Source organism: Artibeus jamaicensis, unplaced genomic scaffold (genome assembly GCF_021234435.1).
Source record: "Artibeus jamaicensis isolate MK-2021 breed Jamaican fruit bat unplaced genomic scaffold, CSHL_Jam_final contig_373, whole genome shotgun sequence".
NCBI lineage: Eukaryota > Metazoa > Chordata > Mammalia > Chiroptera > Phyllostomidae > Artibeus > Artibeus jamaicensis.
In genome coordinates, this window is record NW_026521807.1 from 5045200 (window position 1) to 5069974 (window position 24775).

At 46.7% G+C, this 24775-nt stretch overlaps 2 protein-coding genes across 8 annotated transcripts in view; both read left to right on the forward strand.

Annotated features, from left to right (window-relative positions):
• RASGRF2 (Ras protein specific guanine nucleotide releasing factor 2) overlaps positions 1-6499 on the forward strand; it is a 192590-nt gene extending 186091 nt beyond the window's left edge. For all 7 annotated transcript variants that reach the window (XM_037159313.2, XM_037159314.2, XM_037159317.2 and 4 more), the window contains 2 exons: positions 5-73; positions 2096-6499. In XM_037159313.2, coding sequence (XP_037015208.2) covers positions 5-73; positions 2096-2188 — 162 coding nt within the window. In that variant the 3' untranslated portion in view covers positions 2189-6499. The remainder of the gene's footprint in view (positions 1-4; positions 74-2095) is intronic.
• Positions 6500-9321: 2822 nt separating this feature from the next.
• Positions 9322-24328, forward strand: CKMT2 (creatine kinase, mitochondrial 2). Its single transcript, XM_037159308.2, has 10 exons — positions 9322-9405; positions 12869-13040; positions 14344-14542; positions 15862-15957; positions 16475-16696; positions 18405-18490; positions 19383-19506; positions 19712-19846; positions 21146-21271; positions 24065-24328. The coding sequence occupies exons 2-10, from the start codon at positions 12889-12891 to the stop codon at positions 24182-24184; spliced, it is 1260 nt and encodes a 419-aa protein (XP_037015203.1). The 5' UTR covers positions 9322-9405; positions 12869-12888; the 3' UTR covers positions 24185-24328.
• The last annotated feature ends 447 nt before the right edge of the window (positions 24329-24775 follow it).

Here is a 24775-nt window from a genome sequence, read left to right on the forward strand (position 1 = left end):
TCAGATATCACACATCGTCAGAGAGATACGCCAGTTCCAACAGACTTCCTATCGAATAGAGCATCAGCCAAAGGTAATATTGTGGTTGTGAGAGAATGTAATAAAGAAAAAACAGACTAATGAGTTAGAAACAGCAGTAGAGTTGATCAATAATACCAAAAGCTGACTCACAGGAAAGACTGATAAAATAGACAAGTCTTTGGCAAGTCTGATTAAGGAAAAAGAAACAAGGCCAAAAAACATCAATTTATTATCAAGTTTTATTGATTTTACTTCCTATATTTATCTTGAATCTGTCTACATCACTACCACCCCGGTCTAAGCTACCAATATCTGTTACCTGGTCTACTTGCATCCACCCTAGAATGCAAAATCCATTCTACAAATTACAGCCAGACAGAACTCTGAAGCATAAGGTAGAACATGTCTGCAACTTGCTAAAAATACTTTATTGGTTTCCCATTGCTCTTACAATAAAGAAAGAAAGATATCTTGCTATGTCGAAGAAGTCTTGCATATATGACACCGACTCATCTTTTCAGACTCATCTCACATTGTATACTCCCTCTTCCCTTCCTCTCTCCATCCCAGCCACAACTGGCCTCCCTTCCTTCCCTCTTTCCTTTCTTCCTTCTTCTCATTTTTAAATAGATGCTATTTTTTTTAGAATTGTTTTAGCTTTACAAAAAAGTTGGGAACGTAGTACAAAAGATTCCCATATAACTTATAGCCAGTTTTCCCTGCTCTTCATGGGACTTGACAAACTTATCCTAAAACTAACAAAGAAGGAGGCTTAGAGAGGCAAAACTATGGTGAATAAAATAGGATTATGCAGGTATAAGAATACACATTAAATAGAACAGAATAAAGTCCAGATGCATATTTCATCCATATGAAAATTTAATATGGGTAAAGGAGGCATTTTTAAAAAGTGCCAGAAAGAAATGGACCATTTGGTAAGTGGAAAAAGAATTTTGACTCTCCCACTTACACCATTTACAAAAATAAATTCCAGATGAGTTCATTACCTAAATATAAAAAGAAACATTAAATGATTTGGAAACAACCCATATGTCCATAAACAGATGAATGGATAAACAAATGCAGTGGACCTATAAATGAAATACCACTCAGCGATGAAAGAGAACAGACTACGGACGCCAAAAATAGATGGATCTCAACACATTCTACGGCGTGATAGGAGCCACACACAAAAGAGTACACACTGTATGATTGTGTTCACTCGAAGTTCTGGAGTAGACAGAACTGAGATGTGGTGATGGGAACCAGAGCCCTGGGTGCTTCTGGGAGCAGATTGACTGGGAAGTTGTATGAGGGAACTTCCCAGGGTAATGAAGTTGCTCTACATCATGAATTATGTATTTAACATGGGTGTATACATTTGTCGAAACTAATCAAATTATTAATTTCACTTATCTAAGTTATATCTCAAACAAATAAAGAACTATGTACATGGAAATGCCCCATGCCCCAGTATGTTCATTTCAGTGCCATTTCCTTCCATTTTGCTTCTAGTCCCTGCCCTAGAGGGACACACACGCGTGAGCACTGGGAAGCACGCCAGTGGGAGTTTCGCCTTGACTTTGTGCAACACTGAAACATTGGCAGCAGCTAAATACCCATCGACACGAAGTCGTTACGTGAACTCTAACACATCACACTGTTAACGCTGTGCAGCAGTTAGAACTCTGTGGACTGGCAAGGGGGCTCGCACAGCTTACAGTTAAGAGATGAGAGCAGGACAGATTATACAATATGATACCCCTGATGATTAGAAGGGAAAAAATTTCTGTAAGCACATATAATCTCTAGACAGACAGTAAGACATTTAGGGGGACACGAACCAAATGGTGACGGTGTGCCTTTTGAAGGCAGGAAGGACCTGGAAAGTTGGGAGAGGACGAGAGATGTTCGATTTTATTTTTATACAGAGAATATATTCATAAGTTTCTGAGTCATGTAAAATTTTGTATGTTAAGAGGATATTTTGAATTGTGTCAGATTCCACCCAGAAAAGACACAAACCAGTGTTCTGAAAAAAACTAAAAGCTAGGATTTCCTTTTTTTTCTCCAGGTCACTCAGTACTTGCTTGACAAAGCCCTCATCATAGATGAAGACACGCTGTATGAGCTGTCGCTAAAAATCGAACCTCGGCTCTCTGCTTGAAGAACTGGCCTTGTCCTGAGTCTGTGGAATTTTTGTGGAGGGGGAGACAGACAGAACTGTGCATGCCATGCTCCCTCCCACGTGTGGCGAGGACCCGGAGGATGGAGACGAGGCCAGGCCTCTTCGGTCCATAGAAGAAGAGGAACCCAACTGGAGTTCTTCTCCCGGCCAGGAAGGCTCCACTGTTTGGGACAGAGGCTTCAGACTTGGGTGGGAAGGTGCAAAGAATGATATTTGGTAAAGTTGATGGTACATTCTCTGCATAAGAGAATGTATGGTGGGAGATTTGGTGGTCATTTTAATGACACAGGTAAGAGGGGCAATTTCAAACTCTGCCCCATGTTCTGTTAGAACTTGCGGGTGAGGATTCATGAGAAAGGCCTGCGATGTTTCTCTGGCACTTCACTGGCGTGGGTGCACCTCCCAATCGTCTCGTAGGATTTAACTGCTTCCATTCCATTTCCTTTGTTACCAGCTTCCAGAAAAGCCAGGCTTCCTTTGTAGGGGTGGGCCGACACACAGCGACTTCAGTCTGCAGCATGCGCATGGTTTTCAGTGCATGGGGGAATGACGGCATGTTCTGAAACTGCTTTCCGGTCTTTAGCAACAGGAGAGGAAAGAATGATGAAAGCCAAGTGGATTTGTACATAACATTTCTTTAATTAGAAACTCAGTAGTCTGTGCCCCAGAGGATTCCAGGCGGTGGCTGCACGAGGTGGGGTGGGGGCTTCTTCCTGAGGCTGTAACAAGAAGCCACGCCCTTGGGGGCAGATGCAGAGTTTGCGCCAAGGTGCCCATGCACCTCACCGACAAGACTGTGGAATGAGACGAAGGCCACAAAGTGCTGTGGGGAAGGCGGCTTTCCGTGCTGAGTGGAGGAGGTGTCTCCGCTCCTCACTCTCTGTTTGTCTTCTTTTCATCCCTCATGACAATGAGGGAATCTCTTCCAATGCTCGCAAACCATTCATAGGCTCATTATGAAGACGGATTGTATTTTTAAAAAGTTGTTCAGTGGGACTTTCTTTGTAAAACCCACACTTCCACGTACTATTGGCAGACAGTTCTTCCCCAACCGTCTTTGTTTTAAAGTTTTTATACTTTCGAGTGAAAATATTGTGTGTGTATGGGAAACGGGTCTAACCACTCAGCAGCTGTTACGCCAGAAAACCAGCTGTCGGGGTTCGTCCTGCGACCCCGCCAGGGGAAGGCGACCTCGCTTTTCCCAGGATTTTCAGTAGTTGAAGAAATAGGGCTGTCTCGTGTTTACTTCCTTCTTCTTTTCTCAGGGAGACCTCTGCTTTAAAAGAAGGAAGAGAAAATATGTGGTTATTGTTACCTGAGCCTATTGCACCTGACGTGTTCCACTTAGAGGCATGGAGTGTATCGATGTCGACAATGAACAAAAGTGATCCGTCCAGCTACTTTCCCTCTTTCTTTGCACTTTAATTATGTTGTTAGAGCTAACAGCTGACTAACAAATTCATCTTGCTGGCTTGCCCAGTGGAAGGGCCAGCATAGAGGTGGAGAATGTATACAATTTTCCTGCATGGGAAGGGCCATCTCTGTACATAACTATACAATGAAGTAACAAGGAAGTAAAAGAAAATATTTATAATATTTGAAGACCATTCCAGAAATATTTTCAATAGCTCATATTAGCCAAAGGTGTAGCACTAAACCCAAGGAGGGTTGCTCATGGTTTATTTTTCTTTTTTCTACAAAAAGTTGCCTGTTTATTCTCTGTAGTTTCAGTTAAGAGGTTGAAGCATCCTGACGCATGACACAAGCATGGGTTCTTTGGTTCCTAACTGCATAACTTGTGATTTATTTCTGTGTTCAGAAACCGAGGGCTTGGACTGGTATGTCAACTGCACCAAGCACCTCAAGGTCTTGCAGAAGAAAAGAAAGTAAAGGTTAACTTTCTTGACTCAAAAATCACAGTCTGGGAAGGTGAATGAAAACCAGGACAATCAGTGAAAGGACCAGACACAGGATTTTGGGCAAAACAGCTTATGGAAAGATCCATACCTTTGATTCTGCCTTGAAGTCCCCAGAGTCTTCCAGAGGGCAGAGGGTGGGTGTGCACTTTTCCTGGAAGTTTAGACCCGTATTTCTTAGACTCATATGTTTCAGAGCCACTTCAGCCATTCTTATGAAAAATAAAAAGAAAAAGGAGATAGAGGGATTTGTAAACAGTCCTCCAATTTTAGTATGCAGGTTTTCAAGTAGTGACAAAGCCTTCATGTTTATTTCTGCAGAATGTTGGAAGCGCCCCCCAGTGGTCAGCTATGGGCACTAGCACTTGCTATGCACACCGTTAGCGTATTCCTGAGCTTTACAAGCCCTTCCTGCTTTCTGGAACCACTTGGCAGGAGCTGTGAGAGAACTCCGCTTCCAAAGGAGCTCCTTTTGATGACCTGCCCCATTTCTGGGCCAGTGGGGATAGGAATGCACATTTAAAAAAGCTCAATTTGCTCACATTTAAAATCCCCGAGAGCAATTGGTGATGCGTCTTCATATTAAAGCACCCACCCTCTTCTGCTTTGCAAGCTTTGTGTGTATTGTTGGAGCCTGCACTCCTGGCTGCATTTTGCCTGTATTCCGTTTTATGAGACCCATTTCTAAGAGCAGATGGGAGGTCAGCTTCTAACAACCAAGTAGCAAACACTTTTATTATTGCAAATTTAATCCATAAAATCAGAAGTAAAATCCAAGTTCATGCTTGTAGATGAGGACCCACATTTTGTAATGTCAGTGAAATTACCTTGGGCTTTTAGAGGATGCCGTTGGTTATTAACTAAGACATCCAGGTTTGCTACTGGGACAAATCTCTTCCTTAGGCCAGTATATTATGAGACAGATTCAGGCATGGAGTAGAATGTCCTCCCTTTTCCATTGTGTTTCTCTGAGGGAATTTAAAGAGGGAATTTTAAACTCTGCTGCAATAGTTTTAAGTGGCTCTCACACAAAGTCCCAATTACTGTTTGTGAAATTTCAGTACATCTGACAGTACTACTTAAAAACAAATGAAACTCACAGATACTGAATGACTTGAAAGAAAAATCCATTATGTTCCAGTGCGGGGGGTGTGTGATGACGGGCCACCGTCTTCTCCCAAGATGTTGTATGAGACAAGACCTTGGGTCTGCAGTGACTGGGCCACTTTTAAATTCTTAGCTAAACAGAGAAATGTAATCAAAGGGATTAGTCTCAATAAAATTAACTTTTATTTTAAAATAAAGGATTTTAGTTTGCTTTTCTTTTCAAAGTTTGATTTTTCTTCCTGAAAAAAATCTTTCCTTTCCTTTTAAAGTATAAGATATTTTTAAAAGTCCAACCTGTAAAGTTTATCATTTTTACAACTATTTAAATGTGATAAAATAACTATTACTTATGGCTGAATTATAGAACCTGGTTAATGTCTACAGCCAGAAGGAAGGAATGAGTAAGATATTTCTTTTCACTAAGACAACAGATTGTCAGTTTAAATAATGACTTGGTTGCAGATGCCACTATGTGAATCCTGGTAATAAGACTCAAATCAATGAAATCTAATCGAGTGTCATTTTTTGGTTTCTGTAGTGGCTTAAAATTAAGGCAGAGCAGAGCTAAACAGAAAACAGAAAGTAGAAAACAATCATTTTGTTGTGGGCATAAATACATGAATGATTCAGAAAACTCTTCATCTGGGCTTCCTCACAGCATGATAGTAACATTAGGATTGATTGCACTTATCTCAAGAAAAATAACTGTTCTGTTTAATGATGGTGAGTCACTGTCTTGTACACAATCCATTTCATTTTCCCCTAGAAAGCCAGTTATGAAAGATCACTGGACTAGGCTTCCTAGCCCTGTATCCCGGGCCCAGCTCTACCCATACAGGCTGGGAACCCTTAAGCCAGTGCCGACACCTCTCTGAGCCTCAGTTATCTCACCTGCAAAATGGAGCTACTAGTAATTTCTGTGCTGCCTACCTCACAGGACTGTCACAAGGACAAAATGGGTTAGACTGTAAACTGTAAAGTGCTGTCCAAATGTGAGAGAACATGCTTACCATCCTCGTCTCTCTTGCAGAAGATTTAAATGTACTTCTTTGTTGTGTGTGTGTGTGTGTGTGTGTGTGTGTGTGTGTGTGTGATGGAGAGACCCCTGTGCTGCTTTGAGAAGCATATTGTTTGTGTCCAGTTACTTTGGGAACCTGCTGACTTGTGATTCCCAGGGAGGGGTTTGTGCTGCGGCCTAACACTTGCCACGAAAGGTGTGGGCTCTGCCTATATGCAAATTAAACGTTGCCTTTCTTGAATTCTCAAACGTCTCACGAGTCTCTTCATTTAATTCTTTTTGTATTTTTCTACTTTGTCGTCTTCTTACCAATGAGCTCCTTCAGAAATGTTTTACTTTTAAAGTTTAAGGGGGAAAACCAGAAGTTCATGTTGCAGGTACTCAAAGTCAGATAATTTGAAGGACCTCAAAAGAGATTTTAAGGGTTGTCTAGTCCTACTCATTCTGACTCTCCACGGTGTAAATCTTCCCTGTGACACCCGGGCTCATGTTTGGCTGCCTCCAGGCACACACAACTCACTACTGCCCGAACAGCTCTGTTCACCTAAAGTCAGCTCGGTGCTGGTGAACAGGCTGCGGGGAGAAGACAAGCTTTGGAGGGGGAGGCCCAGAGCCGCCACCACCAGCTCTGACCTTGGATGGGCTCCTGGGCCTTCTGAGGCCACGTTCCTCATCTATAAAATAAGACTCATGTCTGCCCCTAGAATTAATTGCATTTTTATGTGGAATAATATATAAGAAAATATTTTGTTTTGCCAAGTAGATAAAGTTGCCCTAATCTTTAAGGCTGAAGAGATCACAAGGCAGCTGTTCAACACAAGCAAAACTGAGAAAAGGAAGAATTTGGGCCCCTCCTATCCCCTCAGCTTCCTCTCCCACTCAGAAAACGAGCCGTGAGGCTGGAGGGAATCAGAAAGCCCGGTTCCTTTCACCTCCTTCCTCTGCCATCCTTGCCCGTCAGCAAGTCTGGGTCCTGTGATGTCCAGGCTCCAACAGGGTTGAGGGACAGAAAAGAAAGAAGCCCCAAACAGATTTCCTCAGAAGCAATTGATGTGGAAGTTGTGCATTTCACATCTGTTCCTGTCCTTATGGTGAGAGCCAGTCACATGACCATGCTGGCTACGAAGGACGGATGGAGCCCCCAGTCTGTGACAAGAGTTGGCAGTGATGGAGAGGAATAAAGACAGACAACAAGGACTGTGTCTGAAGGATTGTTGGGAATCTGGAGTCTCAGCTGCGAATCACGTAGGGGTTTCCACCCATCAGCCACCTCTGTAATGTGCTTGAAGGTGACCAGGGCCCCAAGGAGTGGAACCGCCTTTACTCAGCCATGTTCCAACTTCTCTTCTTCTGACCTTATTCACTAGCTCACATGAAATTGCACTGTAAGATGAAGGGCAAAGGTAAGGTGTATGGGTGGGCACCCTGAATGTCAATTAGTAAGGAATTGGGGAAAAGATAAAAAGAAGAAGCGTTTCTTATTGCAACTGCCATTCTTTAACCTCTATGTTTCCATGCTCTCCAAAGCTTCATCATTTTCTGGGACGGGGGTCTGGGTTATTTAAGGGTCACTGGATATATTTCATTTGGTGCCTGAACTGACTTGAAACTGTATGTGTACAAAAGAACCATTTTGGGAAGAAATAGCCCTGGACTGCCCTCACCCCCGTCCCCAACCCCGACCCTCAGAGCCACCCCCTCAGCAGCTGGTCAGCCCCACAAGACCTCCAGTCCCCTGCTCATTGTGCCAGGAGAGGCCCCCAGGGGCCCGAGGTGCCTGGTCCATCATGACGAGAGTGTGCGCACTGGGAACTCTGACCCTTCAGAGGATTATGCAGTCAGTTTGGTCCCAATTCACAATTGTTTTAATGAAGTGACAATAGAAGGGTCTCAGAAATATCTGAGTATGTTATATGTAGAAAGGATAAGTATCACTGTGTAAAAATTTCAATGTAACGTAAGCTGGGTCATTATGATAACACAGAAGTTCATGGAGGTGTGACAAATACACGGCAAAGTGCATGAATCTTAAGTGTAAAGCCTGAGAAATTTTTACATATTTTGCACCCATACAACACTCCCAAACCAGGGAATTTTCCACCCCCCAGAAGGCCCTTTCATGTGCTTTCCCATGCAGAGAGAAAATAGCTATTCTGGCCATGGGTTCAGTTTAAAATAATTGGAAACTCTGAAAGAGAGCCCCATCTGGGTGGAAGGTTACTCCAGGCCCCACCCTCTTCCCCATCGTCCCCTCTGAGGTTGGGACCGGCCCTGAGGAGGAAGGGACAGGAACCAGGTGTTGGTGAGTGCACGTGGCTGCAGAAGCTGCCTACGTGACAGTTGCCAGGGGCCTAAGCAAGCTCCCTCTGCAGAGGCAGGGCTGCTGTCCAAAGTCCTGGTGGGTCATTGCTATTTGCGGTCAACCTTTCCGGTTTGTGGCAGATGTCCCAAGGAGGGCTATTTTTAAGCAGGAATATGGCCTGCTGGGTTCTCTGGGTGGCATACTAAGCTGGTGTGGATAGAAAGTGAGATTGTTTAGCAATCTACTTCAGAAGAGAATCGTGATTGTTACAGTCCCTGGATGCGGGCCCCAGACGGGTTGGAAGGAGGTCCCTGGCACAGAGCTCCATCAGCAGCAGTGCAGCGGGAGCTTTAGACATCTTCTCCCTCTCAGAGTTCGGCTCGGGTGGGGTGGGGGTCATTCTGCAGACCTAAGCCAGGCCCCAGAGATGATAATCCTGCAGGAAGGTAGAAAGGAGTCCCCTAACAGGGCTGACAGTTTTCCCGACAGTCCCTTCCACCTTGAAGCCAGGTCCTGCGAGACTTGGCAGCCAGTGAGCTGAGTTGCAGGCCCACAGACACCTCTCAGAGCTCTGGGTAAAGCGGCTTGCAAGACTGGGTTTGGGGGAGGGAAAGGTTTCAGAGAAAGGGCAGGTGCTAGAAAGACCCCAGGGCTGGGTGGCAGAGAAGTCAGTGGCTGGCCTTCAAGGGCACAGCTGGGAGAACAAGTGCAGCCAGAAGTCCCGGATGGGATTGGCCAGAAGGGCCCCAGCCCCGCCCAGCCTGAGAGCCTGTTCCTGCCCAGGCCCTGCCAGCCCCTCACACAGCTTGGCTGTGTGCTTGCAGCAGGACTCTCCGGAGACTCCGGCTCCAAGGTCAGTGACACCATGCTGCTCGGTTTTATTCCTCCTAAGTGGGGGGCATTGCTAGAGCCAGTGCGAGGGGTCTCGTGAGCAGTGGACCCAGGGCTGTGGGCTGGGGCCACGTGGAGGATGGTCCCCAACACTTTTGTGGTAACTAAAGAAGCCCTGAGCTGAAGCCTCACCCTGTCCCCTGCACACAGGCCCAGGTGCAGGTGCCAGGTCCATTCTGGGGGGCATTTTGGTGCCGGACTTCTATCAGAAGTTTTTGATAGAGAATCAGGACTTTTTTCTTGATGGGAAAAAATCTCAATGTCATTAAACGTGGGATTTGAACCTTCAATTTTCCCTTGTAATTTACAGAGACTAATTGATCTGTTTCTGGGAATGGTCCCTCTGCAGCATCAGAAGAGGTGCATTTGGGGATATACTGACTGAAAAATGAACCCCATGAGGCCCTTGACAAGAGCTAATTACTAATCGTCCCAACAGCTGGGTCCAATTTAAACTGGTTCATATTATTGCTAGAGATTTATTTTTGAAATTCATGACACATTAATAAGGAGCCAAGTACCATTGTCCCCGCTGGAGGTAAAAATGCTGCAGCAGCATTGGCCTCAATGTGTTTCACGTCTGGCAAAGAAAGGCCTGTTCTGTGCTGGTGTGGTCAGTTGGCTCTCGGGGAGCTGCTGTCAGGCCTGTTCTTGTTTCGTGAGCGGGTGACGTCTCCTCCTTTGAGTGAGTGCTCTGGGGGGTGTGGAGGGGTCACACTGGTCAGAACAAGCCAAACCCTCCCGGCTCTCCGCATGCTGCCGCTCAGACCTGCGGGCTCCGTGACCCCCACGGGGTCAGCTGGGATCCTGTGAGGCAGCCCTCAGCCCTCATGCAAGGCCCTGCCGGCGCAGGGCGAGCTGTTTCCAGGAGTGTCCTTGCTCTTGTCCCCAGACCTCACACTGCCTCTTCCCTTGGCATGTTCTCTCTGTTCTCAGGAAGGACAAGACCACCATGAGGACTTGAAAAGGGGCTTCCTGACCAAGCAGGCTCTCTGAGGAGAGCTGGGTGTTACCAGGCTGTGGGAGCACCCTACATCCTCCTCTGCATTTATAGGGCGCCTTTTCCCAAGACCTTAGCCTCCAGAGTTAAACCTTCCGTGGGTTGGGGCACCATTCCAGCGAAGCACACGAGGGCCACATGCTCCTATGGACTGTGCCAGCTGCGGGATCGAATGGCCTCCTCAGAGAGCGGGCCAGGTCCACTTTTCTGAAGCAGCAGCTGAGGAAGGTTCAGGAAACTGCGGATGGCGAGGATAAAGCATGGGGAGTCCTGGGTGTTCAGGGGCCAGCGGGAGATTGCTTCTGGGACATACTTGGTCCTGGCCCAGAGGCCCCAGGTCTCCATCCCCGCCACAGCTGAGGGAAGGATGCATCTGTGGTCTCAGAGGAGGCCGTGCAGGAGCTCAGGTCGAGCATTCTTGGAGTTCCTGCCCACTGAGTCAGGAATACGAAGGGAGCCAGTCTGGAAGGTGACTGCTGGAGGTCACAAGCACCCCTGCCTGAGAATCTACAGAGAACCCTGAACCCGGGCAGGGAAGAGGGGTCCCTGTCCTTCATAGCATTTCAAAGGACTAGATGGTTCTCACTTCCTATTTTCCTAAAAGCAAACTACCTTAGACAGGAGTTGGGTAATTGTCCTATGTCTTCATCACAGGGGATCCCAGGAAAGGCCTCTGACTTACAGGGAAAAACTGTAAACGTGTGCTGCCTATGACTTTCCACTTGCTGAACAGAACAGAGATGCCAAGCGGGCGCCCTAGGCCAATAGTACATCTAGGGGTGATGGAGTCACATGGGCCCTTTGCTCTCTTACAATGGGGAGAGACAGTCATTTCCTGCTGGACTAGGAGACTGGCAATTGTGGGCACTAGTTCAGTGTCCTGTGGAGCTGGTCCAACCCTAGATGCCCACTGTTTTGGGGTGACCCTCTCTGGATGGAAAGCTGGCATGTGGTTCTGCCTCTTCCCTCAGGCCCCAAGGGGCTCTGGCACATGGACACCATGTACTGCTGGACCAGAGATAACTCTGAGTCAGCAGAGTGGCACCCATGATGTCTCCATCCAGGAGATTCAGGATGACCAGGAGACTCAGAACTGAGGCAGTAACAGAACCCAAGGCCTCCGCATTCCAGGATGTCATGAAACCAGACAAAGCCTTAGACCAGGACGCAGACTCCCAGCACACTTGCCTGGGACAGAGACATATCCAGCTCTTGAGCACTCTGACCAAGGGGCGTAGTGTTTGTTACTGGAGAGGGCAAGTGTAGGATAAAACAGCATCATTGCCTTTGGCTGTCGTCTCCCCGCCCTCCACCCACCCGCCTCCCAGTAAAAATCTACCAGGCTCTGATAGCCCTGATGCGGTAAATAATGCTTTACAAATCAGGTTTTATTCCCAGAGGTTAGGGAAACTGAGGCAGGCAGCTTCTACAGAGCTAGAGAGCATTCCCTGCTCCCCTCTGCAATCCTTACTTCTGTACAAGGAGGGGAGAGAGTGGGATGGAAAGAGAAAACAAGAGCAAATCTCAGAGAAAGGCAGACTGGCCCAGAGTCCCCAATAATGCTGTCTGTCTAGTTGGGGACCTGGCATCAAAGTGGAGTGGGCAGAGGTACCCTGGCATCCGGGCCACTTCAGCAGAAGTCTGAGGGCGAGGAAAGAGCAGGCTTGTAATAGTCTGGGACTCGGAGAGTCATATGCTCTGAGGTGATAATCCTACGACTAGGAGCTGCTGTGATAATGCGTTTCTATGGTCTTCGGGTTTAACCGAGTGGCGTGATCCCTGGCACTCTTAGGTCCTAAAGCACGAAGGTCATTTTCCTGCAACTGCTGATCAGCGGGGAGCTGCCTGTAAGCTGTGGGGTCTGCCAGAAGTCCAAATCCAGGGCTAAAGACAAGCCTGGGTTCAAGCCCCAGCTCTCTCCATGTGCTGGCCCTGAGATATGAAGCAGGCCACTTACCCTCTCTTGAGCCTCAGTTTCCCCCTCTGTAAAATAATGCCCACTTGGCAGGATTGTTGCAAGTACTGAAGACTGTTTGTAAGGCCCATGGTGTGTGGCTTGTGGTAGGAGCTCAATAAATACTAGTTTAAAAAAAAGACAATGAGGTCTGACCACGTGTGCAGAGATGGAAAGGACCTTCCCGGTGGCCACAAAGCAAAAATCCTCTGTTTTTAAAAAATTTTTAATATTTTTTCCATATCATATTCTGGGGAAACAAATGGTCATGGACTTCAGGCGGCTTGACATTCACAAGGTCTAAAGCTACCCAGATTTTCCCACGCAGCAGCAGGGGTGTGGGGGAGAAAAACGAGCCGAACTGCAGGAGGGGCTCTGGCTCCAGCGGTTCTTTCTCTTGCCCTTTGATCTCTGTGCTGCGGTTCCGAGCCACGCGATGAGGCCATCTTACCCATCTTCCCTGCTTTCCAGACACTCATCCAAGAGGAAGGATGACCAGTGCCTTCTCCAAGCTGCTAACTGGCCGCAATGCTTCTCTGTTATTTACCACCCTGGGCACCAGTGCCCTGACCACAGGGTACCTGCTGAACCGGCAGAATGTACGTGCAGATGCCCGAGAACAGCACAAGCTATTCCCTCCAAGGTAAGTCCTCTTGGCTTAAAACAAACAAACAAACAAAAAACCTCCAAGTGCCCACAGGAATGTGCTTTCCCCTGCTGGACACTGCCGTGGAGAAGACTACGTCAAACTGACCCATTAGGCACGGTCACCTGTGGCTAATCCAAGGCAGTGTACCATCCGCATCCCTGCCCGGAGTTTGCAGTCTGGCTGGATAGTAATAAGTCATAGTTAACATTTGTTGAGCACTTCTATGTATTAAGTACTAAATATGGAGCTCCTATCTTATTCAGCTAAGCATCCCTCTGTGATGAAACAGAGGCTTAGAAAAATTAAATAGTGCCCATGTTCACACAGCTAGTGCAGCCAAATGCAAATCCAAGGACAATGATGGTGGACTCTTGTCTCTCTCAATGCTATGCTGCCTTCTGGAAAATGTGATGTTACCCTGCTGATTTTAAGCATCAGCTTTAAAGGACATTGCAGATGGGACATGGGGGTGTGGCAAGAGGATGGACTCATTTTCTCAGCCCTTGGAACCTGGCTGTGAAGGAGAGAACACACACTGAGCAGAGATGGAGGGCAGAGCTGGCTTCACAGGGTTCCGCACAGGCAGATGTAGACGGGAGAAGCTCGGGGGTTTCTCCGGGGGCATCAGGATCTCTGGGGGGGGGTTACAACTCCCACCGTGTACCTCAGAAAGTTCGGAGGTGAGACCGCCTATGTTTGAACCTGTGGTGGTCCTAAATCCCCTATTCTTCAACCAGTTCATGTCTCAGGGTAAGGGAGCGCCCCATGCTATTTCTTTCTGTGCATTATTCCCACAGATGTTTACTGAGTGCCTGTTTCAAAAGCCAGACACTGTTCTCAACAAAGCAGGTGGCCAAGGAGCTTGCATCACAGGAAGAGGATGGATAAATGACTGCATTTCTATGTAGTCCCACCTGTGGGGTTTCGGCCTCTTTACCACTAAGCCTAAGGGACCAAGATGTGCCTATTGTATTTTACAATAACTTTAGGGTTAAAAAACATCTTCATGTGATTTTGATTTATTTTCTATTTATTTTCACTCAATCACCTCTTCACATGAACACGAGCCGTAGTCTGGGGCTGCCTTAGCCCACATCATGGTCTAGGTCTCTTTCCCTAGCAGTTCAAGAGGCTTTTTGTTTTTTTAATCTGGCTCACTTAAGTCATGACTCCTGGCCAAGCGTCCCTGTGCCTCCCGGCTAAAGAGAGCCTGGTGGAAGGAGGGGCCGAGGGAGCCCACTCACAGGCCCCCGCCTCCGGAGGCCGCTCACGGAAAGCCTGTCCCCTTGGTACGCAGTGCAGACTACCCCGACCTTCGCAAGCACAACAACTGCATGGCCGAGTGCCTCACCCCTGCCATCTACGCCAAGCTCCGCAACAAGGCGACGCCCAGCGGCTACACCCTGGACCAGTGCATCCAGACTGGAGTGGACAACCCTGGCCACCCCTTCATAAAGACAGTGGGCATGGTGGCTGGCGACGAGGAATCCTATGAGGTAAACTATTAGCTGTTGGTTCCAGAATGGTGGGAAGCGGGAGGCTCTGGGTCCCAGAGTCCTTTCCTCTATGGGCCCCGCTTGCTGCCTTCTCACTCAGGGCTCCCGTAACGGGAAGCCGGCTTCAGAACATCTGAAATGTTTTCTAACGAGCCTACAGTTTTTCAGGGTCAAGGCTTCCTTTGCTGCTGCGCTACAATGGCTTGCATGATGGAGCTCTCTGAGATTAACAATTGAATAAATCAGTACAGGAAAAAAGTAAAGTATTTTATTGGTGATGTCTATTCACCTGTAAGACATTAGGAGATGACGTGTTAGTGGCTGGACTGTGTGGTGGCTGGGCTGAGGACAGTGTGGTGTGTCTTCAGTTTGAGAGTTACCGCTTACGCAGCCACCATAGTAGCTCGGACTGCAGAGGTCAGGTCTCTCGGAGAAATCCCGTGATCTCCGCATCCTCAGCCTCGGGCAGAAGCACAGGATGGCATGTTGCAAGAGGCACTTGGCCACCACGAGGCCCTCTCCACAGAGCAGCTTCTGGTCAAATGTCTCCAGCCTGCCTCCCAGAGGTCCGCCCTCCTTGCACCTCCTGCTGCAGGAAACCAAAGGCAGTTCCCTGGGAGGCAGCCATCAGGAGCGGGGAGGGGCCGTCTGGAGGAAGCAGGACTGGTGGCTCCTTTCTGCACAGCAGGGCACATGCTGGGCTCTGAGTCCCCGACTAGAGCGAGGTCCCTGGACCCAACAGCTCCCCCTCTACTCCCCACAGCTCCCTGAGCCTGCAGGCTGCTCTGTTATGACTTCTCTAATGTTCTTGTACCTAAAGGTTGTTCCTGAAGTTCTTAGTTTAAAAAAAGTAGATTTTGCACGAGATATTTGGGGCTGGGAAGGCCCTCACAGGGTGACAGGCCCCTGCTTTGTTCTAACTGACACTATACTTTTCTTCTGGTGCAGCCAGCTTTCCATGAAATTATGGTGTTGCTTAAACTGACTCCCTTTGGACCGCAAACTGCATAACCTCTGATCTAGCAGCTTCTTTTAACCCGCAAAGGAGAAAACCCCCAAGTCCTGAAACGCAAGATTTCCTTGCTCAGCCTGATGGCAGTGGGCTTGCAGAACAGTTAGGGAGGAGGGTGCAGTGACAGAGTCCTGCCACCTCGCCCTCTCCCAAGGGGGGAGGTGCCTCTGAGAGGTTTCCTCTGGTATAAGTCCGTCATCACCATCACCGTCCACTAATCCACTCGCACACCCGTTTCCTGCTTGGTGGTCTTTTACGAGTAGACGAAACGATTAAAGAAGAAACAGGAGCACCTTTCCTCCCCCAGGTGTTTGCCGACCTTTTTGACCCTGTCATCAAACTCAGGCACAATGGCTACGACCCCAGGGTGATGAAGCACCCCACCGATCTGGACGCGTCCAAGGTAGGCTCAGCCTCTTCTGAACCCTCCCGTGAAGCTGGCACTCCAGAGCCCGCCTGCCGGACGCCTGAGAGCAGGGCCCCTGGGTCCGATGCCCCTTAAAAGTTCTGTGACCCCGTCGTACAGCGTGCGTCCTGGAGGGCCACCCCCAGAAGGTCGGAGAAGTCCCAAGGTCTTTGTTTTCCTCGATGAACACTACTAGGGTGGTGTGGTCACTATCTTTAATCCTTTCCTCGAGGAATTCCTTTCTTCATACCACACGTAACTGGGTGTGGGGGGGGGCGTGGTACATTATTAAAGGCAGCGCTGTGCAAATAGCTCTGCCTTACCTCACTTTTCCGTAAAGCACCTACCGCGCACCCCAAATTCCAGAATGTGTCTACCATGTTGGTTGTGAAAATGTGCCCAGCGCCTTGGGGTCCCTTCGGGGACAATGCCTGTCAGCACAGTCAGCGGGTTGTGACTGTGGCCGGACAGCGGTCCCAGGCTGGCTGCCGTGACCCCACTCTGTGCTCTGCAGATCACCCACGGGCAGTTTGACGAGCGCTATGTGCTGTCCTCTCGGGTGCGCACTGGCCGCAGCATCCGCGGGCTGAGCCTGCCACCAGCCTGCAGCCGAGCGGAGCGCAGGGAGGTGGAGAACGTGGCGGTCACGGCCCTGGATGGCCTCAAGGGGGACCTGGCTGGCCGCTACTACAGGCTGTCCGAGATGACGGAGCAGGACCAGCAGCGGCTCATCGATGTGAGTGGCCCCTGCACCCCCCGGGGCTGCCGGGGGTGGCGCTGAGCAAGAAGCCCAGACCCACACAGCGCTCTCTCCCCCGGAGCTCAGGCCCCTGCCCCAGCTGGGAGCTTGCTGGGGCTTCCACGTGTTCAGAATGGGGAAGATGAGGCCTTAAAACTAGGCGAAGCCACGCAAATACTCAAAGGGTAAAATCTGCAGAGGAAACTCCCGTATGGATTTGGTGGGTTGGGGGTCTCTGGGTGAGGGTGAATGGAGGACTCCCTGCTTGTTGGCGAATAGGAACAACTGCGTGTGGAAAAGCCTGTCTGTGCCCTGCGGATGGTCCCCATTACCGCACGCGAAAGCCTGGTAACCAAGCAGGCCTGGAAAGGAAACTACCCAGGAGGAAGGCCGGCCCTGCCTGGCCTCGCAGCCGGCCTCTGGGACTCCTGCTGCCTCCACACCCTCCACGGCCTCACTCTAACTCTAGAGTAGACAAAACGCAACTTTCTTACTTATTTTCCCTCGCACAGCTAGAACAGGATGGCAGTTTCAAAAGAAACTTTAAACTGAAGTCCAAGAAGCAGCAGAAACAGTATGTGTCATTTCAGAAGATGCAAGAGCACCAAAGGTGCCTCAGTTTCAAACCTGATGGGCCAGCCTTCCGGGCTGTGGGCCTCCATCTCCTGGGCCCTGCAGCCCGTGGGCCAACCTCCCCTGTCGGGTCACAGAACCAGCCCTCCTGCACCTCAAGTAGCCACATCTGGGTTCCAGCTTGTGGGGCACACTGTTTTGGGGGCAGTGACAGTCTACAAGCCTGTCCTGGCCCAAATCTCTGCCCTCTTCTTCTTCTCAGAGGGGGAAGGAAGACTTCCCTCCCCACATCCCTGTGATTCTTTACTCTGGTGCAATAATAATTGAATACATGGTACCATATTCCTGTTCTTATTACATACACGCAGAAAGAAGGATGTCAGTCACTTGGCATTGGTTTTGACATGGAGAATAGAATATTGAAGGCACAAGCTTGGGCGTCATAGGTTGGAATCCAGACTCTGCCACCTCCTAGCTTTGTGATATCATGTAGGTTATTTTCTCTTTCTGAATCTCAGGGTTTTTTTCCTGCTTATAAAATAGGATGATTACATTTCCCTCATAGTGTTGTGAGACTTAAGGAAATAAATTACAAGCACATAGCATAAAGCCCAGCACACAGTGAGCAGTAAATGAGTGGTGGCTGTTTTTACTTACAGATCATTATTTTATATTTCTAATGCCTTTTCAGGAAAGGCATGATAGTGAATGAGCCAATAATGTTAGTAACGTAGACAATGGGGGCTGTGAAGAACAGACTCTCAGGAGAGCTCCCCCTACTCACTGCCCACTCCGCACTGCACAGGGTTGGCGCTTGTAGGGTTGGTAGCGATGCTGTATTTCCATCTGGGCTAAACCCTTAGGTTTCAACCTTACCTGTACACTAGAATCACCTGAAAAGCTTTTAAAAATCCTGATGTCGTCACCACACTTTGTAAAAATGGTCAGGATCTCTAGGAGATGGGCATTAGTATTTTTTTAAGGGCCCAGGACATTCTAGTAGGCAGCCAAGGCCGAGATCCATGGCCTGAGACACCTTGGCCACCATTAGTTGAAACTTGGATACCTGGCACTTGCAGTCATGTGTGATCTCATCGGTTTCTCCTTTCTGCTTTGTCCCTTTGGCCTGCAGGACCACTTTCTGTTTGACAAGCCAGTATCCCCTTTACTAACATGCGCTGGGATGGCCCGAGACTGGCCAGATGCCAGGGGAATCTGGTATGGACATAGCGTTTCCAGTCTGCGATGTGTCCTAACCCGGCGTTGCCGTGACTTGCACTGACAGCATGCCCGGCTTCAGCTCACCGGAGAAGAGAGTATTCGGAAATTGTCTGCGTGTGTAATACCTAAGTACTGTAATGCTTCTAAGAAGCGTAGGAATGTTTGTTGGTTTGCATGAATTAGGCATGAGGAAAAGACGGTATTTTTAAGAAAAAAATTAGCTTCATATTATTTGACCTCACAGAGAATGGTTCATGACATTAAAACAGAAGAACAGAAAATGAAAAATAAATATTGAGGATTTAAGCAAAACCCTACATGGAAGAATGGATATCGAATAGAAATAGGTTTTATCTTGGCCAACTTTGATCCCCGGTCCTCGGGAGGTTGTTACGACACCACCCCAAACAGATGCACTGACAGTGTTCATGCGCAGCTGCTCCCGGGTGGGGGTGGGGGTGGAGAGGTAGGACCTGTACAGCAAACATCAGTGAACCCTTCTGTGCCACAGGGTTCAGGTAAAATCCTTTTTAATTTTTTTTTAAGGACAAGATTTTGGTTGAATCTATTAGGAAACAAAATACTCCTATTAGTGTCAAAGCCAAATGTTATGATAGTTGAATTATTGTCGGACTAGTCTGCTGAATGAGGGAGATTACATTCTTGTTGGCCAAAACATGACATCTCTAAGGGTTGGAGTTGCTCTTACTCTTCATTCCATCACGGTAACAGTATTTTGTAGTACTTGTTCAGGCACAATTAAGAGATTAGGGCCATCTAGGAAATGAGAAATGTGAAATGAAGCAATCAAGCTACAGAGGTAATGGGAATTTTCATGTGTTGAAACAAATATAATTAACACTCAACACCATATTTCTCTGTTCATTAGGCATAATTATGACAAGACATTTCTCATCTGGATTAATGAGGAAGACCACACCAGGGTAATCTCTATGGAAAAAGGAGGCAATATGAAAAGAGTATTTGAGCGATTCTGTCGTGGACTAAAAGAAGTAAGATGTTATCAGGTTTTTCTGAATATCACTAACATAAAATATGTTTATTTTCATTATTAAAAGACACGATAGTGACTTCCAGGATGGGGCTAATTTTTTTCTAGGCATCATGGCACTCACAGCGCCCACCTCTCTCCCTGATGTTTGGGATGTGCTGAGTGAGCGGGTATCTGAGAACTCCGCCATTTGTTCTCTGTTGTAGGTAGAACGCTTAATCCAAGAACGAGGCTGGGAGTTCATGTGGAATGAGCGCCTAGGATACATTCTGACCTGTCCTTCCAACCTCGGCACGGGATTGCGGGCCGGTGTCCACGTTAAGATCCCAAAGCTCAGCAAGGTAACGTCACAGAGCCCGCGGCCCTGTTGGGTTCTGTCAGGACCCGCTCAGATGGGACCGTTTTATAGAGGGGGCAAAGGCCGCTGCCCGTGACTCAACCCCTACTTTCTGTATGTACAGCCAAAATAGTGAGACAGGTTCAAGTTTACCTCAAGAGGCATATATATCAGTAGGAAAGAAAGATGAAGGACTGACCGTAAGAAAGGGCTGTGGCTTCAAGAACAGGAAGTTTAAGTTCTCCCTCGGAGAACAAATCTGAACAGGTAGGCAGGCTGCTCCGCTCCTTGGGGTTCCTTCCATCTTCTCCTCTGTCTCTCCCGGTGCAGAGGTGCTCAGACTTGAGACTGCATCAACATTACCTGGAGATTTGTAAAAGCACAGATGGCTAGGCCCACCCGCATCAATGCATTCCTGTGAAGTCTCCAGGCGTCACCGATGCTGCTGCCAGAGCACTACACTTAGAGGACCGCCGTCTGGGGGCATTGTCCTCTTTGAGCGGTTACTGTCGGGCCCCGAGTTCCGGCTTGTGGGAAAGGGGGGAGCATGCAGGTGTTTCCATGTACAGATTTCAGGTCTGGGCCTGGAAGTGGCCACATCGCTCTGCCCGCACTTCGCAGCGGTCACTTCCTCAGCCCCACTGTGGCAGAGCAGGGAAGAAGGGTTCTGGTAGGCAGCTGATAATTTCTGCAGCAGTACGCCAAGTGAACCCAATACTTGAAAACAATTTTAGAAAATGTGCTTCTTGTCAAAGAAAGGTGGAAATTTTTGTTGTTCAAAATTCCAATGCTAAAAAAGAATTTGACATGAATGACTTCATGGTTTTAACTGTATCAGTGACCTTGGGCAAATAAATACCTCTGAGTCTTAGTTTCTTCGTCTGTGAAATGGGGGTGAAAGCAACACCTATGTCATGGGGATATCATAAAGTTTAAAAATTGCCGCACACCCTCTGGCTGGTGTAGCTCAGTGGATTGAGTGCCAGCCTGCAAACCAAAGGATCGCTGGTTTGATTCCCAGTCAGGGCACATGCCTGGGTTGCAAACCAGGTTCCCAATAGGGGAGCGCTCGAGAGGCAACCACATACTGATGTTTGTCTCCCTCTCTTTCTCCCTCCCTTTCCCTCTGTCTAAAAATAAACAATTTTTTTAAAAGAAAAAAAAGTTCTAGCACAGCACCCTGGTACATAGTAAATATATGTGTAATAAATATTGACTGTTAGTGTCTCTCATTTTCTAAGTGAACGTGCCAATAACACTGAATCGATTTTGCTTCTTACCACACTGTGCTCCCCTGTCCCAGGACCCCCGCTTTTCGAAGATCCTGGAGAACCTGAGACTGCAGAAGCGCGGCACAGGCGGTGTGGACACTGCAGCGGTGGCGGACGTGTACGATATTTCCAACATAGATCGAATCGGTCGATCAGAGGTAACATCTCTCTCGCTCTCTGAACATGAACTAACAAAATCAGCCTACGAGAAAGAGAAGTAGCCTGAACAACCTTACCTTATTCACAAAACTTGAGACCTCCTCTTTCCACATTCAGTCCCAAGTTGGGTTAGTATTTCATTCTGCAGCGCTCTTCTTCCACGGGAAGTAACTGCATAAAGGTAAGCACAGTGGCAGCTGAGAATGCACAGGCGAGTGAAAGAATTCGCAGAGGGGCTGTGGTCACCCGCTCGGCCCTGGGGGCGGTTCCAGCGCTCTTCCGGAGGAGGAGCACTGTTATGCTGAAGGCAGTGTTTCATCGCTGTGAAGTCAGAGAAGGTGTGTGCTTGCTCGCTCCTCCAGGGTGGTAAAATGGTGGGATTTTTTTCATGATTCTGAATGTTTTCCGGTGAAGGCCATAGGCTGTCACTTCAATTAGGCACTTTAAGATATTTGATACTTTTAGAAATATTATTTTTAGGGCTAAAATAGGAAACATTGTATGCAGTAGGTATATATAAGGTTATGCTCATAAAATAATCCTTAGGATTCTGAGAACACATAGCGCGAAAAGGATTCATAAACTACATATAAGCCTGGAGCAATGCAGGAAGTGAAAGCACAAAGAGCACATTTAAGGTCCTGGCTGGGTGACTCGGTTGGAACGCTGCACCATAAGCCCAAAGGTTGTGCGTTCGATTCCCAGGTGGGACGTGTGTACAGGAGGTAACCAATTAATGTTTGTCTCTCACATCCGTGTTTCTCTCTGTCTCTCTCTCTCTCTCTCTAAAAAAAATCAATAAACATATCCTCAGGTGAAGTTTAAAAAAAAAGAGCACACTTAAGGAACATGCATCTGAATCCTACGCAAATGCCGATCTCAGTACATTGTACCAACTTACCTCGGTGTGATCTCATGGGATGTGTTATGCTCATCATTAATTTAAAAGCCTCTTGTTATCATTACATACAACTCAGTAATTACTAACTCAGTGGCTGCTTATTAAACCTGTGGATTATCAATGCTTGCTTTTCTTCCTAGCCAGCTTTTGAGTATTTCATTGCCTGTTGATATCCCTACCAGTACATTTAGGAAAAGAAAGGAGAAAATACTCAAAACAGTTAAATCTGCCTGTGTGTTTATCAGCTCTGGTAAAGTGCCTGAGGAAGAAGCAGTTAAAAATGTCACAGCTTCTGAAATTTGCTAAATAATGTGAGGTATTGTGAATAAAGAAACTCTGGGCCTAGTCCTGTCTGCTTCTAAGAGTGACTAGATTTCCAATAATGGAAAACAAGGCAGTCATCGCTTTGAAAAAAATGTATGTCTAATTAAGTTAAAGTTAATAGATAATTATTATAAAAGCCAGAAAAATGTCCAAAAGCCTTAAAGTTCAACCTAATAACCCTGAAATAGCCATTGTGAACATTTTTCTGATTTTCCTTCCATTATTACAATTATTAAAAATTTTTTTTTTACAAAACTTGGTATTATATACCTGATATTATAACAAAGCTTTCCCCCAATGTATTCTATTCTAAGCATTTTCCTATATTCAAAACATGTTTAATAACAATCCATTAGAGATAGTCTGTTATCTTTTTAGTATCTCCCTGGTTATTTGACGTTTCATTTGACTATCTCTATACATAACTCTAAGACAATCTCTTTACATAACCCTAATTACAACTCTGATTATTTAGTTAGGATAAATTCCTAGGAGAGGAATTCGTGGGTTAAGGGTGAGTTTCCTATTGGATAAGTTTCCTATCAGAAGATTTATACCAAGATCCAGTCCCCACTGGCAGTGAATGTGACCCCATCTCACCACACCCTGTTCAACACTGGGATAGGCCAATTGGATGAGTAAAAAAGACGTTCCTTTGCTTAATCATGACTAGCTTCCCGATCCAACCCTCTCATGGAGCCTCAGTTTCTTTATGCAGGAAAAGAGGTGGTGGGGGACTGCATAAGGTATGTTCAGTGTAATACTCAGCAATCCCTTCCATCCTTGCTTTTCATCCTTGTGTAATATTAAGTATTTTAGTGCAGTCTGGAGTTAACTAATTGCTTGCTGACTTAGTTTGGGTCTCTATAGGAACAGTGCACATAATTTGTTAGGGAGGTGACCCCAGGGGAAATTCATATGTAAATGTGCTCTAATTTAAGAAGATAAATATTTGTAAACAAAAGTTCAATATTTTTTCAAAAAGCAGAAATTTTAAAAGTTTATCTTAATATAAATCACAAAGTTTCCTTTAAGTAGAAACTTGTCTGGTACATTGAAAACATGATTTAATTGCTAAATATCTGATCTTAAACACTTTTTCAGAAAGACATTCACTGTGTAAATGATAATATCTGAACTATAGCATATTTGGTGCTTAGACAGCCCAGTGGGAGGTCAGAATCCAGTTCCAGGCCAAAGCGCAACACAAGGGTGTCGGCGTGTACTTTTACCTTTAAACAAACTATTATTTCACAGCTGAGACTGATGTAGAAAACATTTCTGAGATGCAAACTGAGGGTTTTCATATATGAAGAAAGTTCTCACACTCAAAGCAGTTACCCTGCTTTAACTAAAGAAGATTGAGAGAAGCCCTGTAAAAATCAGTACTTCCCGTCTTTGACAGTGACCCTCAGGCATCTCTCCTCCCACAACCCTTGAGGGAAATAATGAGGAGAAATGGTTAGAAAGTCTAGCTACTGCATCAAGTTCTCATTGTCCCAGTGTTAATCACTGCATTGCATGTGCCTGGTATGAAAATTAATCATTCATCTTTTTCACATCAAAGGTGGAGCTTGTCCAGATAGTCATCGATGGAGTCAATTACTTGGTGGATTGTGAGAAGAAGTTGGAGAGAGGTCAAGATATCAAGGTGCCGCCGCCTTTGCCTCAGTTTGGCAAGAAGTAAACTTTCCCCTTCCCAGTTCGTAAATCATCTGTCTGCTGGTACGACAGACACAAAGAAACTTATACTCTGAGAGTTTTTGTAGACTTGGGAAAATGTAAAATTGTATATCCTGTCTATCTTTACAATAAAACTCTCCTTAATCTCTTTGGTTTTTCTGTTTTGTTTTGTTTTTTTAGTGCTAGTATGGGACAAACAACATCCAATTACAAGTAGCAGGAAGCAAAAATATTCTAAGGCAATGATAAAATAATATTTGTAATTCTACTTACACACAAATGTAGAAATCCTCCAACTATCTAGATGCTGCTATAGTCAATCGACCCTTTAATAAATGCCTTTGGACACCACTGGAGAGTAGTGAACCAATATAATTTTCTGATAAATAGAACAAGAAGAGATTCATTTCTCTTGAAAGTGTAGAAATAATGGAGGCTATTTATTTAGGGTTTGCTATAGCAAGGGAGTCAGCAACCATCCCTTGAATTTGGCAGACACTCCGAGGCAGGCATGGGAAAGCTTTATGGTGAGAACAGGAAAAGGCCTCAAGTACGCTCTGAGTGGGGTTGTCAGCATGTGGAAATGGGAGGTAGG

Coding starts and splice junctions, on each gene's coding strand:
- CKMT2 (XM_037159308.2), top strand. CDS start 12,889: ATGACCAGTGCCTTCTCCAAGCTGCTAACTGGCCGCAATGCTTCTCTG. Junction 16,697..18,404: donor ACCAGCAGCGGCTCATCGAT/GTGAGTGGCCCC, acceptor TTTGGCCTGCAG/GACCACTTTCTGTTTGACAA. Junction 19,847..21,145: donor AGATCCCAAAGCTCAGCAAG/GTAACGTCACAG, acceptor CCCCTGTCCCAG/GACCCCCGCTTTTCGAAGAT.